The 17729-nt window shown below is 37.9% G+C and overlaps 1 protein-coding gene across 7 annotated transcripts; it reads left to right on the top strand.

Moving 5' to 3' along the window:
• The first annotated feature begins 2683 nt into the window (after nucleotides 1–2683).
• ZNF800 (zinc finger protein 800) lies at nucleotides 2684–16607 on the top strand. Of its 7 annotated transcripts, none has more exons than XM_088165754.1 (6): nucleotides 2684–2809; nucleotides 3379–3489; nucleotides 5776–5871; nucleotides 9243–9386; nucleotides 11749–13504; nucleotides 14887–16607. In XM_088165754.1, exons 2-6 carry the CDS (start codon nucleotides 3429–3431, stop codon nucleotides 14894–14896), a joined length of 2067 nt encoding a protein of 688 aa, XP_088021880.1. In that variant the 5' UTR covers nucleotides 2684–2809; nucleotides 3379–3428; the 3' UTR covers nucleotides 14897–16607. The 7 variants fall into 7 exon arrangements, with proteins under 7 accessions (XP_088021880.1, XP_088021883.1, XP_014733244.2 ...); XM_088165757.1 differs by having other exon boundaries at nucleotides 14883–16607; XM_088165755.1 differs by having other exon boundaries at nucleotides 2711–2809; nucleotides 3382–3489.
• Nucleotides 16608–17729: the final 1122 nt, after the last annotated feature.

Below are 17729 nucleotides of genomic sequence, written 5' to 3'. Positions count from 1 at the left end.
AACTACGTGAGGAGTTAAATGGCAATACACAGATTAGGGTCTTCCACCCACACACAGCTTAACAAGGTTAACTAAATTCCTAAGATTTACACATGCATGCAACAGTGCCCACTTAAGGTCTTTCTTTAGGTGTGGAACATTAAAGTTATGGAAATGTGTTTAAGATAGAATAAAATTTCAGTTGCTGTTTGGCCATCTTCCAAAAATATGCATTTCCACCTCCCAAAAAATACAGCAACAGAGAAGTCGACTTTAGTTGGAATTTTTAAAATTGGAGAGGGGGAAGGCAGAAAGGCACATTTTGTATAACCCATATCATGATCTTTTATGATGAAATGAGTGGCTGAAACCAGGGAGCGTCTGACATACTGGAGGACAGGGTTGATCTGTGAGGACAGCTTGAACAAGCTGGAGAATGTCCTGACAGGACAAAGCCTTGCACCCAGGGCAAAAATCCCCAAGCAATGGTGCAGGCTGAACACTGACTAATGAGAGAGCAGCTCTGCAAAAAGAACCTGTGGGTCCCAGTTAAAAATGGAAATGAGGGTCAACACTGCAACTTTGGGGTAATTGGAACTAACCACTATACTGTGATACATCAACATCACAACGGGTGGAGGGAGATGATTATTCTCAATTTGCCATTTGCAATGCCACATCTGCAACACTGTGTCCAGTTTGGGCTCCTAAGTATGCAAGGAATACTTAGAAGATGAAAAGTATCCAGAAGAAGGTAACTAACAAGGCTCTAGTGGTTGCAGCAGGTGACAGAGGGAGAGAGAGTGAAGGAACCCAGATTCTCTATTTTGAAGAGAACATTGAAAGGACATCATAATCCCAATGCTTCACTGAATGGGGGGATTATTAAGAAGGAGGAACTTTACACTGTTTTGGAGGTGAATAGGAAAAGGACAAGCAAGAATGGTCATTGACATTCTCTGGATACCAGTTTCCCTCCAAAGCTGCTCTATCCCTTCCCTCCTCAATTGGACAGGGGAAGAAAAATATAATGAAATCTCATGAGTTGAGATAAGGATGGATGTCACGGGCAAAACAGATCCAACTTGGAGAAATCAATTGAACACAATCAAAATCAGACTAGGATAATGAGAAGTAAAATGAATTTTAAAAACACATTTTCCCTACTTCTCTCTCCTTCCAGACATTAACTTTATTCCCAAATCTTCACCTCCTCCCCAGCAGTGGTGCATGGGGACAGGTGGTTACTGTTATGGTCAGTTCATCACATTATTTCTGCGGCTGCTTCCTTAGGGAGACGAGTTCTTCCCACAGGCTGCTTCAGCGTGGGTCCTTTTCAACAGAGGGAAAATCCTTCAGGAACAAATTGTTCCTGCATGGGTCCACCATGGGATCAAGAGTCCTGCCAGCAAACCTGCTCTAACATGGCCTCCTTTCTCCACACACCACAGATCTTGCCAGGAACCTCCAAGATGAGCTTCCCACACGGTCACAGCCGTCTTTGGGCATCCACCTGCTCTGGTGTTGGCTCCTCCAGGGGCTGCAGGGGCACAACTGCCTCACCATGGGCACCACGGGCTGCAGAGGAATCTCAGCTCTGGTGCCCGGAGCAGCTCCTCTCTCCCACCTTCCTTCATTGACCTCGGTGTCTGCAGGGCCATTTCTCTCACATGTTCTCACTCCTCTCTTCTCTGGCCACAATTACTTCTATGCAGCAACTTTTTTCTTAAACATATTTTAAAAGCAGACATTATTGTGTACAAGTTGATGGCCACAGATGGTTAAGCTCTCTCCATGTCTGATTTGAGAAAGTGTGAGACATCTTACTCTCGCACAGATTGTAATGTGACTTGGAACTTTGAAACCGTCAGACCTATCTCTATTAAGTGATGCTATTACAGTTCAGAGCTTGACAGATTGTTTCTGTGTTAGTGCCATCACTTAGCGTTTTTCCTGTAATGATGTGCTTATTGTTGACATTACCTTACAGATTTTTCTTCAATGGCAGAAGTTTTTCCTGAAGTGTATGAAGACTTCATCTTACCCTTTCCTTTGGCAAAAGCCAAGTATCCCTATTTCAACAACCCGAGGTACCTACAGAAGGGCGCAAAGAGAGCACAGGACTAAGCAGGACCCTGTGGAAACGTGTCTGGAGCCACCGGCTGCCCTACCGTTCACTGCACTGCACCCATGTCCTGTGGCCAGTATTTGCCGCAGAGAATGCATAATTCTCTTTCAGAACACGAGTTTTTCCTCCAGGTGTTCAAAACATAATCTATCCTTTTTCTTGGTAGGTCTAGTAGAACAACTGGAACAAACTGGTGGTTTAGTTCATATCTTTTTACACGGTAATAGCGCAGACCAGGCTGAAAGGGGGCAGAAATGCCAGCTCCAGGGATGTTGGCTGCTCCCACGTGTGTCCGGGCGCCGGTGCCCTCAGGGCGCGCGCGGCGGTCAGCGCGGGCCATTCTCCCCGCCGGGACAAAGACGGCGCCGGTTCCCGCCGCGCGCTCCGCCCGCCGGGTCGGTCCTGTGGCAGGCGCTGCGCCTCAGCCCGCCCGGGGCTCCTCCCGTGTCCCGCGACGTCGCCGCGGGCCGGGCCGTCCCAGCCGCCCCCGCCCCGTTCGGCGGCCGCCGCCCGGCACCTGTGCGGCCGGGCCGGGGAGCGGCGAACGCGACGCCTGCGCACTGGGCGGGCGCTCGCCGCCAGGACCGCAGTCACTTCCTGCCCCCGTGCCCATCCGGCTCCGGGGTCAGCGGCCGCCGCTCTGGCGGGACAGGGGCGAATAAAGTTTAATTCGGGGAGGGGGAAGCCGCCCGTCCTCTCCAGGTAGGGCCGGCCCGCGGCACCCGCCCGTCGCGCCCGCCCCGTCCCGGCGTCGGTGCCCGCTGTCACCTGCGGCCGCGCGCCTCTCTCGCCTGGGCTGCGCGTGGCGGGCGGCGGGCGCGCCCCGCTCCGGCAGCGCCGCGGGAGCGCCCGGCCCGGCGGCGGGCGCGCTGCGGCCCCGGGCTGTCGGGGACGCGGCTTTAGCCTCGGGAACCCAGGGCCGCCGTCCCATCGGCGAGGCTGCGAGGTGGGGACGGAAGGCGGCCGGGCCGCCCACGGAGGGGGCGCGGGGCCGTGCGGCCGGGCCGGGCTCGGCGGGCAGGGCGGCGGCCGGGGTTCTCCCCGCCGGCCGAGGCGCAGGTGGCGGCGGGGCGGGAGCGGGGCCGCGCTCGCCGCGGCCGTTGCAAAGGGCGTCGTGAGACCTGCCGAAAACAATGGGAACTTTCTCCTGCGCAGGGGTGCCGCTGCCTCCGGCTTGCCCGGCCGTGCTGCCCTACGAAGTGGGTGTGCGGGGTTGGCGCTCTCCTGAGGCGCCTGTGCTTCGGTGGTGACAGCTAATTTGCTTATTTTAGCAGAAACGAGCTGCTGGATGTAGAAGGAAAGTAGATCGTGCGCACGGAAAATGCCTCTAAGGGACAAGTGTTGTCAGACTGACCACCATCACCATGGATGCTGTGAACCAGGTATAGTGGCGTGTGATGCTTCGGCTGTTTTACATATTTCCTTCATTAAAATTCGCGGAAACTGTTGCGAGGACTGTGAATATATATATCATTAGTGTGAGCTTTAGGTACAAAAAGTTTCTGAATTTTGTTTGGGAATGTTTTTTTTGTATCCTTGAATTGTCGCCTTAAAATCATTTCAGGAAGAGAATATTGTAGTTCCTGGATGTGGGATAATCCTCAGGCCACCATATGGGCATTGTATGCAGTCAGCAGAGGAAGGCAAGAAGTTGTATAAAACAGCTGACCATTTTGTTTCCAAAAAGTGCAGTGTTCTCAGTTTTTTTGTAAAATGGTGTTTCTGGCAATCATTTGCATTTGTTGTTTACATTTTTACTCTGTCTTCTCTGTTGAATTCTGGTGAAATTGACTCTCTTAGTCTCAGAGGAGAAAAACCCCACCAAGTCTCAGAAGAACTCTTTACATTTCATTCCTGATTGATGTGAAAGATGCTGTCAGTGGAAACTGTAATGAATATTCTGAAGGTTCAGCCAACCTATTAGATGCCTTTGAAAGTATTCTGCTTATTGTTATAATTGGTATTTTTAAAGACAATTTTGTTTCTTTTTGCCTTGTTATAGAGTTTATTTGGATGTTTTCTCTTACGTTTTTGAATGAAAGGTGCTATTTGGATGCTTTCATTTTTGTTTTGAGAAGAAGGACATCAGTTTGGGGAATTGACAGATGGAAGTGTGAGGAGCATAGTGACTTTGATTATGCCCCTTTAGTGAAATGTAATTTGAGAGCAGATATTGTTCAGTTAGTGGAAACATTTCTTGGTGTTGATGATGAAATGGTTTTGAGTTATTCTAATGCTTTAAAAAAAGGAAAATATTTTTCTTGCCTGAAAAATTTAACAGTGATGTGTTAGGTCTGCTTCACCTGTGTTACTCCTCTTGATGTTAGTAGGTGTTGTACATGCATATTAGAGGCAGTATACAAACTAAAATGTTTTATTTTGATGCGTAGGGAGTAGGCTAGTAGAATACAATACGTCATTGTGTTAGAGATCCCCAAATGATTAGCTGATTTATCATGGTTGCTATGTGTTTGTGTAAATTATATATTACAGAACCAGTATAGGTGGGTGGAATATTCATTCTGTTATCCTTTTTTACAGTGCTTTGTTATCTGATGTTCTTTTCAGCTAGAATTTATTTATAACCTTTTATCATATAGCTCAACATTCCTGTCAAAATTTGTTTAGTCTTTTGCACTTATTACCTCTAAATAGTTTTATACTATGCCTTAATTGGCCTTTATTAAAAATAAATTTCTTAGAGATCTCAGTGCTTCATTTAGAAATGAAAATCTTAAAATGGGGTTAAAATCAAGCCAAATTGTTAGGGTGGGAGCCAGTTTATGAAGCGCAAGGCTGGCTGTTTAGTCAAGAAATATAAAAGAAAACTAATGATTTTTCAAGCACATGTTTCAAGAAGTGTTCCTATTCCTGTAAATTTGGGTTTCCCTCTGAGCAAAGTTTAATTGCCATATCTATATACAGCAGTGAAGCTATTAATTTTCATATGCATAAATACTGCATATTGGAATGGCTAAACATTCTGATTAATATATGTTTTAGTTTCAATAGCTTTTGCAAAGAATGTGATGTGGAATGAAACGTCAGAAATAGAGTATTCCCTGAGCAGTTTATTTGAGCCTTAAGAGTTTATTGAATATAGTTTTCGTGTTTAAAAATACTACGATAGTATTTTTTTTTTTGGAATATGCTATGTAGCCATGCTTGTGCTTTTTTCTGATCGTTGCTACTTTAAATTTGGTTTCAGTGATTAAGTGCGTACTAGCAACATTGAAATCATATAATGTGCTGTGAAGTATTTGGTAATGATGATAATGTAGTATTTGGTAATGCTCTTTTGTACATGTCATTTGGTTTTAACAATGGGAGTAAAGTAGATTGTTCTAGAGAATTATATTAATTGACAGACATTTCTAGTGAGTAATTCGGTTTTATATACTTATATGTTTCTGTGTTTCTAACACATAGCTTTGAATAAACTTTTTTAAGTGAGCAAAATGACAGCAAACTGTCAGAAGGTATCATGGCTGGAAAATTCAGTGTTAACTGTTTTTTAATTCAATATGAGTGAAAATTTTAGAGTAAGGCTACTTTTACTGTAGTCCTGGCTATTCTTTTTAGCTAGTTTACTATATGTATGGAAAATTCCTGAATTACAGAAATCACCAGAGTTTTCTAATGGCTTATTATCCTTTTATATATTTCAGTGCATCTGTTGGAACCTGGTGATCCTCCGTTATTACAGCAGCCTCTGCAAACATCAAAATCTGGTATTCAACAAATCATCGAGTGTTTTCGATCAGGTAGGAAAGCATGCCTGATCCTCAAGAAGTTCATTACCTTGTTAGAAGAGTTATGTTTATTAAATATATTAAAATAACCAGCATCTGACTTTATGCGTATTTGCAAAATATTTGTAGATTTTTGGAATGAGGTGTTCCCTTTAATAAAGGTTTTCATAGAAAGTAATGAAGATACAGATCTTGCTGTATAGTTATCCTTCAAAAACCTTGGAAATTAAGTTTGTTGCTCTGCTTTGTGTCATTTCTTCTGCTATTATCAATGAGTTTATCATAAAACTCCTGAGGTGAAGGAAATACTTCATCTCCAACATCTTAAATTGCTTAACTTACTACTTTTAAGGTGTTCCTTGATTGATTTTGGGAGTTGCATTATGTACCAATGAACCGCTAAGCATTTGGGGCGGCATGCCAGGGAAGATTGAAACCTTCAGAGTTTTCAAGCTGTTTCTATACTTCTGATGTGGCAAACCAAATATTTTATTTTCACAACTCTTGGTCTTTAGTGGTACTATCTATGTGTTTCTAGATTTTTTCACATAGAGCTTTTAAATGTATGAAATGTGTAATTTATAAAAACACTGCTGCTGTGCAATAAGATATATGGCTGGTCTGAATCTTATAAAAGGGCACAGTATTTAAGTTGTCCACTAGCATTTCAATAACTTATTACAAAACAGAATGTGAGATTATTCATTAGTAACCTATCTTGGTTTGCTTGAGGTTGCTTGAAGCCTTAGATAAGCGTGACAGGCTTCTTTTGCTTGAAGCAGATTAAAGGAATACCTACTGGTAGTAGCACAAACTAGTTGCACGTACTTTGTCACTGAGCTACTATCAGATCATCTTCACTGGCAGGTGTTGAGTTGATAGCTTACTTGGATATCGACAGTCACCTGCATCTGGGAGGTTGGACAAAAGGCAAGAGGACTTTGAGATAAAGATTTTACCAGCTAGTTTTGAACAAGCAACATTTCATTTTGGAAAGAGAGTATTTGATTCTTGTGGTAAAGGAATAGAAATTTTGGACAGAGTATTGTACATAACTGTTTAAGTAATTTTATCAAAGACTTGTGTCATTCAAAGCATTAAGAGTAAAAAGTGAATTTGAATATTTTTTTTCTAGAAAAGAAACTGCTCGAAAAAGGCATAAATTTAGGTATTTCTGATAGAAATTTTTACTAGTATTCTGTACCAGTTTCTTGTGACTTTGATGTTATTCATCAACATTTACAAATTTTAACAGAATTTGACAGGGTATCACCCGCATTCCCATCACAATATACAGTTAGATGTAACTACAAAATAGAGAAGACTTCAGTAAGTCTTCTCCAGGAAGCTGGAGGCAGTGTGTACTGGCAGAAGATTGACTTGTTGCCACAGTCTGCCTTGGTGAAGAATAAGGAGATTATTTTGCTTTCCTCTGCCTGTTGTGTTCACAAAACCAGTGGATGTTTTTAAATTTTTTTGCTGTTTCCAGAAGTTCCTGAATGTCTACAGTTTAATTCAAAAGGAACAATTATTTTTCTTTACTCCCACCTGCAAAAAGTTTCACAGTTGCATAAGGATGATTTGAAGCCAGAGTGACTACCATGTCATATAGTATGATCTCCAATATGTCATAAATCCTTTAATCTCATCCAGTAATTTGTATTGGAAAAAAACATTTCAGTCCTGAATAGGAGACTGAATACCAATGAAACAGGGGAGAAAATAAGGAACCTGTATGTCCCTTGATTGGGTAATAGTGGAGAATTTTTTTTCTTTTTCGAGACTGAGGTTTGTGGCTAGGGCATGCATGAACAGCATGGAATTTTATCTGCATGAAGCATTTTCAGTTTTGTTCAGCTGTATTTTCTTTATTTGCAGAAATTCAAATGTCAGTTGACGAGATCTGAGTAAAAAGCTTGCTTTTGGGGGAAACTCAGCAACAAATAAAAGTTGTACAATATCTAAATATTTGTCCAGTAGTATGTTTGTAAAAATGCAGGTCAAATGAAGGTGAGGTTAGTAACACTCAAAGAAAGAGCAGTGGATATGGCTTGGGAAGGCATAGGAGAGGACAGAAACTGGTCGCCTCAGATGGTCAAGTTTGGATACCATTTTTAAGGAACTGTTGAAGAAGACACTGTGCTTTGCCGAAACTCAGATTTAAAAAGCTTCGTAGTACTATTATTACACAAGAAATAAGTTTTCTTGATAAGGCTCATTTGTATTGCAGAACTATTGCCTATTATGAAATTAGTAATATTTGAAAGATTTTAATTTAGAAAATGGTTCTGAAGTGTGGCTCTGAGTTTGAAAGGAATTCTTAAGAGAAGTGTGATGAGATTTCAGAACACTTGACCTTGTAATTCAATCTGAAGAATATCTTGCTGCTGCTGTTCACTGGGTGTTTGATATTATTTATTAATGATCCGTTTTTGTTATATTTTTGCTTGTTTGATTAGTGTTGAGTGATTAAATTCGAAGAAAAATCAAGATAGATAAATTAGCCGAATTTGGTTAGTTAGTGCTCTTTTCTAATTTGGAGTGGATAAATATAATTTAGTAATCTATTGCTAATTTTAGGCCTTAGATTCATAATTTTCATGAGATGAGAAATGAAAGAATAAGTTTGAAATGTAAAAAAGTGACAGGAGCTGGGATACTTAAACAATACTAGATCTAACTATCTTTGCATACCTTGCATAATAATCTGGAAAGCTGGCATATTTTATCATGCTCTCTATGTTTTAATAGAGATCTTTCAGATTGAAGTTGTATGTATTTTCCTTTCATCAGGCTGAAAATATGCCTACATTTCTGCTATCTCGCCTAAATGTTGTCATCTTGGACTTGTCAGATATCTATGTGTAATAACATTTCTTGACCTGTTAGTTATTCTTTTTGATCTATTTTATATTTTAGTTTTTTGCCTTACTAGATGCCATTTCTATGTGAAATAGCTGTATGTGTCTTGTTTTCTTAGCACTGTAGGATAACCCTAAAGAAAAAATACTACAGGCTTCTTTAAATGCTCCAGGTGCTTATTCTTTCCTATTGGACAATTGTATTGCAACAGCGAAATACCATATTAAGAACTCTTTCCTAATGTTAGGTGTTAGTTTTTATTGTAAATCATTGCACTTTCTCTGTAAACTCTAATGTGTTTACCCCATCCTTGAGGGGTTTTTTCATCATAGTCTTGTCTTCATAGTGAAATTTGGAGCATGTATCATAAACTTTCAGTACAAATGATGAAGTAGCATTAACAAAAGATAAAATGCTGTTATAATTATTCATGATCTAAAATATTTTCACTTTCATGGGATGATGTTAATTAAGAGATGAACAGAAAACCTTCCTTAAGTGTAACATTTCTTTTATTACAGGAACGAAACAACTTAAACATATCCTGTTAAAAGATGTGGACACCATTTTTGAGTGTAAATTGTGTCGGAGTCTCTTCAGAGGATTACCAAATTTAATTACTCATAAAAAGTTTTATTGTCCTCCAAGTCTGCAGATGGATGATAGTAAGTATTATTAATTTAAATGTTTAATAAAACTATGTGAGGTTGAAAAACTTATCTTTCTTTATCATTTACACAGACATATCTGAAACAAAAATGCAAAAAAAAAGAGGTGGGTCTAAATTTCTCTAGTAACATATGAAAATCACTTTTATGTTATTGAAGGAATGACTTTATAGGAATTAACAACCAAGAGCAATGCTAATATAATAATTAGATAGCTAGTTTATACACCTAGCCTTGTAATTGTCACTCTTAACACTTTCCATTCCTTCTTCCACTTGTTATTTCCCATCTGTACTTTACTATGAAAGATACCAAAAGCATGTCAAAGGACTGGGAAACTACTAACAGTGGCTCTAGCAGGGTGTTTTAGTTTTAGTCTGTCATAGCTCTGATGGACTTTGGATGCTCTAGTGAACTGACCTGGGTCAATATTCTTAATATTCTTCTCTACTGAAGCAGCCCTTGCAGTGGTTGTGTCGTGGATGCAGTCTTTTGGTCTTAGTCAGTATGAAACACAGACTAAAAGTTTACCCTTTTATTTAAGGATCTGTGCTTGAATAATGCTGTCTCTTTTCTCCTGCCTCACTTTACTTTTTGCTGCTTTAACATATCTTAGGTAATTGTGCCTAGCCCAACATCTTTGTTGTAGAAAATAAACTTAATTATTAAAAGAAGTAACTTAAGTGATGAGGAAAAAAACCAAGAACTATATTGTTTATGGAAAAAGAAATTTGTTACAGTCTCATTCCAGTGATGACTTTTTGTTAATCTGAGTAAAGTTGATTAATTTGGAAATGTATCAGCATTCAAAAATATTTTGTAAAGCTAATTGTCTTGATCTCTTAACTAGATCAATATAGGTGCAACGAGGAATTTTCTTCCTTGATTAATGCCTTCCTGCCTCAATATTTCAAAAATTAGGAGCAAACAGAGATATAATTTGATGATTCTTTTTGCACGTAGTGTCAGCTGAAAGGAGCATATGAAAAGGCTGGTACGGTCACCTTCCTTAAGTGAGCTTGCTTGGCCAGTTAAAGAATCACAGAGCTTCTCTGTGAGAAGGGGTGACCCGTAGCTTCAAAGCAAGGTTAGAAGTGCATGTGATTTTAGATGCAATAGTTTCTAAGTAAAGTAAGATTACCCTGAGGAAAGACTTAATGTCCAGCTCCTCCAGTCTAACCTTCATTTAACTTCCTGATTAACTTTCATATGTTAATATGAAATAACATGCAAGTAACATACAAATAAAATAACTTCTACTGTTCACTGTGAGAGGTGCAAATAAAAGGAATAATATCTCACTCTGAATAAAACTGTATAAATACTTGTGCTTTATGTAAAATTGAGTATAGTTATTGAACTAAGCGGGAGTTTTTTCAGTAAATAAAAGATAGTGAACAAGAGGCAGGAAAAAAAGTTCAGCACACTGTGGTGAACACTTCATGCACTCAGTGTAGTCATGAAGTAGTCTTAAAAGGTGGTATAAAATAGGAAGGACTTTTTACTTTTGGTAAAAACTATATAGATAGGCTCCTTTGAAACTGACTGTAAAAGCTGTTAAGAATTCAGTGTTAAAAAATGGGTTTGGAGCAACAAAACAGCCTATTTATGTACTGACGTTTTCCATGTATTGCTGGGTGTGTGGAAGGAATAACTCTGACTATGGTTTTTAAATTAGCTGTTACCAGGACTCTCATCTTTAACATTATCCACAATAATCTGAACTGTGTCATCTCAGTGTTTCACCTTTTTTGCTGTATGACCTTGGCATCCTAGTTGTGCCATTGCACATGCTTTGAGTGTCACACTGGGAGCTAGAGCACTGAACTAATTTGGGATTTAAAAGAGAATACTACTGAGACCTGTAAAATATTATCTACTTAAATCTTCATGCAATGCTCAGATGTTTCATTCTTTGGTAAGGATTGTTCAGAATTCACAGAGAAGAGCTTATTTCCAGAATTAGGTTCCTTTATTGAGAGTGCCTGTATCCCGCAGTAGGAAAATCGGTTTTTAATGATACTTCAGGCTTAGTTGCACACCTGCAGAACAAGCTCAGTTGAATGATGTTATTTTTGCCAATTGACACAGTTTTTTTAAAGACCAGCTTAATTCCAGTCAAAAATTTTAGGTTCAGGTGGCTTTCACATTAGCATGCAGGAAGGTTATTTCCGATGTTGGCTTTTAATAAAAAGGCAACTCGTAATGATTACTCAAAGCCTTTGAGTGTTCAGAGAGTACAAAAGAGGATTTGTGGAAATTTGGAGACTGAATTCATGTAGTGGTTAAAATCTACTTTGAAATTTAAGTAATTGGAAATTACCAAATCATTAAAAAGTACCTTTTCCTCTTTTCACAGACCTCCCAGATACAAAAGATAAGCAGAGTCAAGCCATAAATGATCTTCTTGAAGCAATCTATCCAAGGGTAGATAAGCAAGAATATGTCATTACATTGGAACCTATAGAAACTAATCAAAATGCTGTATTTCAATATGTGTCAAGGACTGATAGCCCAGATGAGAACACAGAAAGTAGCCATACCCCTGATCAAGCTCCAGCACAGATACAGGAACCCAGCACTGAGCAACCCAAGACTGTTTCAGGTCCAGCCCCAGTCCCAGCTGGGGAGACTGTAGAATTACCTCCTGCTGATCCTGTTACAAACAAGGTGATATCTACTCCTGAAGAACAGCCGCCAGCAGTAAATCCTGACTCGGACTCTCTGGATAATTCTGATTATGGCCACCAGTTGATTTGTTGCCTCTGTAGGAAGGAATTTCATTCAAGACGCAGTGTACGCCGGCACATTCGAAAAGTACACAAAAAAAAGATGGAAGAGCTAAAGAAATACATAGAAACAAAAAAGAAACCAAACCAGTGCTCTGCAAAAGGACGAAATAAGAATGTTCTCGTAACATTAGGTAGAAGTTGTCCTGTGTGTTATAAATCATTTGCCACAAAAGCCAATGTAAGGAGGCATTTTGATGAAGTTCATAGAGGATTAAGGAGGGATTCCATTACTCCTGATATAGCTACAAAGCCTGGGCAACCTTTGTTCTTAGATACAGTTTCTGCTAAAAAATCTTTTAAGACCAGAAAACAAAAGTCGTCTTCAAAGGCTGAATACAATTTAAGTGCATGCAAATGCCTTCTGTGCAAGAGAAAATATAGTTCACAAATAATGCTGAAAAGGCATATGCAAATTGTTCACAAGATAACTCTTTCTGGAAAGAACTCTAAAAGAGAGAAAGGACCCAACAATACTACCAATGGCACAGAAATAAAAGTTGAACCAGCAGATTCTGTAGAACCTTCACCCCCTTCCATTGCGCTTTCTCCACAGAATGAATTAAAGGGAACAAATCATTCAAATGAGAAAAAGAACACACCGTCAGCACAGAAAAATAAAGTCAAACAGGACCCTGAAAACCCTAAATCAACTGCTAAATCAACCACTAAATCAACCTGCAAATCAGCTACTAAATCAACCTCTAAAACAACCAATGCATCTGCTGCAGGTGGCCAGCAGAAAACCAGGAAGCCAAAACTTTCAGCTGGCTTTGACTTCAAGCAGCTTTACTGTAAACTCTGTAAGCGCCAATTTACTTCTAAACAGAATTTAACAAAACACATTGAATTACACACAGATGGAAATAATATTTATGTTAAATACTACAGGTGTCCGCTCTGCTCTTACGAAACTCGTCGCAAGCGTGATGTGATAAGACACATAACTGTGGTTCATAAAAAGTCGCCACGCTATCTTGGGAAAATAACTGCAAGTTTAGAAATAAGAGCAATAAAGAAGCCTATTGATCTTGTTCTAAATAAGGTGACAAAAAGAGGCTCTCAGAGGGATGAAACAAAACAGATTGGTTCAAAACAGGATGTCACCTCTAATTCTCCCAGTAAAAAGTATGAAGGAGCTGATGTTGGCATTGAAGTAAAAGTAACAAAAAACTTTTCTCTGCACCGATGCAATAAGTGTGGGAAAGCATTTGCCAGAAAAGCTTTTCTAGAACATCATAAGAAAACCCACAAAGCAAATATATCTCATTCACCTGAAGAAAGTAAAACCAAAGGCAGAAGTACAAGATCTAAAGCTGTTGTCTGGTGAGGAAAAAGAAAAAGTGTTTTGTCCTTTATTTTTTTTTAAACCCCAACAATACCACAGCATTTCTTTTGCTGTTGTTGATTTATTGCCGAAAACATATTTTCCCGTGAATTTTATGGTTTAGTGGCTCAAATGCAAAAGTAGATGTCAAATTTGTTCCTTTTTTTTTTTAGAGATTTTGGAGAAGAGTTAAAATCTACATTTGTCATTGTAGAAAGAAGGATGTAGATTAAACTGTACTAAGTCAACTCTTTAAGCTATCTTAAGGCATCTGTTGTAATCAACATATACATACATTTTTAAAATAGTAATTTTTTAAAATTAACAATAATTTTGTTTGGTTTGAATAACTTTACTCATTTAATTAACTTTGCTGTGACCACTTGGAGAAGTACTAAAAGTTCTAAAGTAAAAGCTGATAACAAAAAATCTATGAATTTACTGGAATTAGCATTTGTGAATTTAAATTTTTATTTTAATGTGTATTGCCTACACACTGTCAACAAAAGTGGATAGAAGAGGTTTTATTAATGTAATTTGGTTGTTTTGTTACTTTGATTTAAAATCATTTTGGGTTATGTGCCTGCAAATACCTTTGAATTCATCAAATTTAGAATTTCATTTGTTTAATGCTTATTTATATAAGCCTGGGTTTTTGGAGACTTGTGGTCATTCAGTTTTTTAAATTGTTCAAATCTTATCAAAGTTTTTGCTTTAAGCATTGATATGTATTGAAGTCTGACGTAGAATTTTCTGAACTTCTGCTTGTGTGATACTCTGGGAGTTCTTTACTCTTGGAGGGGTTGTATTTGTAGTTATTCTGTTTTCCATAGCCTTCATGTTAAAGGTGGCCTATTTTTAGAGGACCTTTTAAAAAAGAAAATATTTGTGGGCAGTCACATTGTATTTCAAAATGATTAACTGATGGCTGAAGGTTGGGGATTGTACAAAAATATGATGGAGACTGTAGTGATACTTGTAGGAGTTTTTTAACATACTTATTCAGAATCATCTTTCCAGCATATTTAGTAAAAAGAAAACTGAGTGTATGTGCCTTGTTCTGTATTTCAACTCTGAAATGCTGTTTTCTGGGAGGTGATTTGATTTGAGTTCAGCTTTCACAGTGAATAACCACCTAGTTATGTTAAATTGTGATGTGGTGCTTTTGTGACTTTCTAATAAATCCTGACCAAATCAGGCAGAACTTCAAAACTGAGCTGAGTTGAACCCTGAATTATGCTGAATTCTAGAGGGGGAGTGACTTCTGCATTTTGAATAAGAATTAAAAATTTAACCTTATAAATGATTTATGTTGTGTAGTTTAAATCAATTATATGGGTAAACTCAAAGTATTAATTTATTCCCATTTCTCTTCAGATAGGTTCAAGTGATGTTCGGGAAGTTTGAAGTTCATTTGAATGAAAAAGACTTTAGTTTGTTGTTGGAACTGCTAATTCTTGATAATGGTACTGTAAGGAGGAAATACTTTCATAAGCTGTTTTTTTTTCATATTGTATTAATAATCATTCTGACTGCTTGTAGGACAGTACCACTTCCCAAAACACTGAAGTAGTTGAAGTGAAATGCACATGCTTCTAAATTAGCAGTTATCTCTATGCAGTTGTAGTTTGACCCAGTATAGAACAAACTTCCTGAAATTGAAAAGGAAAAAAAAGAGTGTACCTGAGACAACGTAATGAACAGCAGCTGTGGAAGAAGGTGGTCTTTCCTCATTTAGGAGATCTTCAGAAAACTCATCGTGCATCCTGGTCCTTCCTGGTAGTGTTAATTGATGGACATCTCAGACTTTGATGTGATATCCTACTTTGGTAAATGTTGTGTTATATACTGTTTTAAATTTATTACAAATGAATGTATAAGAGCAATGTAGTGTTATTGGCCGAATTCTACTAATTTTTAGTATTTGGCATAAATTCAGTTTGTTCATATTGACTAATTTCCCAGTTCTAGGACATTCTGAATTTCACTGTGCTGAAGTTTCTTCAAAGACCTCTATTTTGCTTCCATATGTGGTTCGTAGGAAAACTTTGTAAACATCTAGGAAGTTTACAAGAATATCCACATTCCTCTATTCTTTAATTTTTAAAAAAAATTTATACACAAGCACTTTAATGATAGTTGCAGTTTATTTTTTCAGTTTATTTTTGAAAGATCAACACACTAATGTTAATATGAAGGTAGTGAATATTTGCTGATGTATTATAGACAATCTGTGCACAACCACTTATAATGTTAGCTTATTTCATTAAATATTAATAAAAAGGGAGGATAGTTTGGGAGAAACTCAAAATATATTTTCTCTCAAAATCATAAATGACCACTGTGGGTAGCATTTGACTTTGTGTAATTGGAAAATATTTTAGATACCTTTTTTTTAACCTTTTAATCAAGACTGTAGTAAAACAGTTGCATGCCTACCATTCTGAAATTCTTGGCAGGTTTCATGCAATCATGGGTTTTGTTTTGGGTTTTTTTTGTTGTTTGAGGGTTTTTTTGTTTTTATTAGTTTATTTTTTATTTTTCACCTTTTAGAACATATTTTGTTTAGTGATTTGAGTCAAATTGCTACAATTTGAAAGGTATTGTACATCAGAAGAAATACCATGTTTTTTTATATCATTTCACTCCCTTACTTAGGGAGGTGCCTCGTGTTCATATATACTTTTTTTGTATAAAATATATCTAAATGTTGATCACAAGATCAGGAGTAAAAATGCTTTTATGGATAGAGAACTATTTGGCCCTGTTAGTGCATTGCACTAAAAATACTGTGAATGGGAACTAAGATTGTAGCTTTGCTCAAAATGTTCTATATTGAATGTACATGCTTTTGTTTGGATAAATGTACTGTATTTGATGGAAAATAAAGCAGACTGGAAATGATTTTTAAGTGGGCATAAACAGAAAGATGCTATGTTTGTAAACTTGGAATATCTGTCACTCCACAATTGAAAATTACATTGTTTGCATTTTGTAAAGTTTTATTTGTTGATCATTGAAGCTAGTTGTTTGTAATATTCTGTTGTAATAAATGTGAGTTTTTTTATTAAAAAATATGGCACCTGTGGAGTGAACGCTTCACATTAGTGGTCAACCCTTTCTGTATTTTTGGCAAATACTTCTCATACTGGCCTTTTGTTCCTTGTAAAGGAGTCTCTTAACTGAGGAACTCTTGTTGTTACCCTTTTAGAACAAAATATTGAAGATAGGATATGTTGAATTTTTTTTTACAAGAAAATAGGATTACCTAGTTTTCCATTAGAAATAACATTGATGGCTGCTGAAGGTTCCTTGTTTTCATGGTTGGATATAAAAAGGAACTGCCATAACCATCGTTTATTCTTTTGTAAAAGAAGGCATTAGGTTATTAATGTAAGTTCATTTTAAGTCATGCTCCTGAGTGCCTGCAGATTAAGATTGGGAAATTAAAATGCAAACATAGGGATAGAATAGCTGTTCATTTCTCAATTTATCTCCTTGTGGTTTCTGCTGTCTGTCCTGGGTTAAGTGTGTAATCTGCATCTTGAAATACGTGAAGATGAAGTTACTCCTATATCAAAGGTATGCTTTCTGCTCACCAGCACACTGGATATGAGTTTTTAATTAACATGCAGTCTTGCATCATTGATGGGGCACATTGGTTTCGCTTTGTTTCACTTACACTAGCCAAAGACAAATGTAGCCTCTTTAGTGGACCTTCAGAATTAATGTTGAGTCTTGTTAAAAGAGTCTTTTATTTAGAGTGAATTTGTGATACTTCACAGAAAACTTTTGGGATTATCTAAATATTTTGTATGCAATTTTATCTTTTTTTTTTTTTTTTTTTAGTGATACATGTCTTCTAATGCTAAAGCTTGAGGTGCTAGCCTTCAGGGACATGAACTCATTTACCAGCAAGGGAATCTCACTGATATGGTGGCACCAGGCTTGCTAAAGTCCAATATGGTGTCATGTGTCTCAGAATCGTCTTTTCTTTTAACTCTGTCAAACAACCTGAGGTTGTTTGTGTTCCTGGTATTTTTTTTGTCTTTATTTTTAGAGTGGTTTCTGGTTATATGTTTTATGTGTCTGTTCTGTCTAAAATGTTAGATTTCTCTCTAAAATGTCTGAAATGTTAGGCTTGAAGTCTTTGTAGTGCTTAGTTTCCTCAGTTCTGTAGGAGAATAAAGAAATCTAGCTTAGATAGTTGATGGTCATTGCCAC

The sequence above is a fragment of the Sturnus vulgaris genome, chromosome 5, assembly GCF_052056855.1.
Source record: "Sturnus vulgaris isolate bStuVul1 chromosome 5, bStuVul1.hap1, whole genome shotgun sequence".
NCBI lineage: Eukaryota > Metazoa > Chordata > Aves > Passeriformes > Sturnidae > Sturnus > Sturnus vulgaris.
Note: the sequence above shows the minus strand (reverse complement) of the source record. Positions and strands in the feature narration are given on the sequence as shown.

Coding starts and splice junctions, on each gene's coding strand:
- ZNF800 (XM_088165754.1), top strand. CDS start 3,429: ATGCCTCTAAGGGACAAGTGTTGTCAGACTGACCACCATCACCATGGA. Junction 3,490..5,775: donor CCATGGATGCTGTGAACCAG/GTATAGTGGCGT, acceptor TATATATTTCAG/TGCATCTGTTGGAACCTGGT. Junction 9,387..11,748: donor AAGTCTGCAGATGGATGATA/GTAAGTATTATT, acceptor CTCTTTTCACAG/ACCTCCCAGATACAAAAGAT.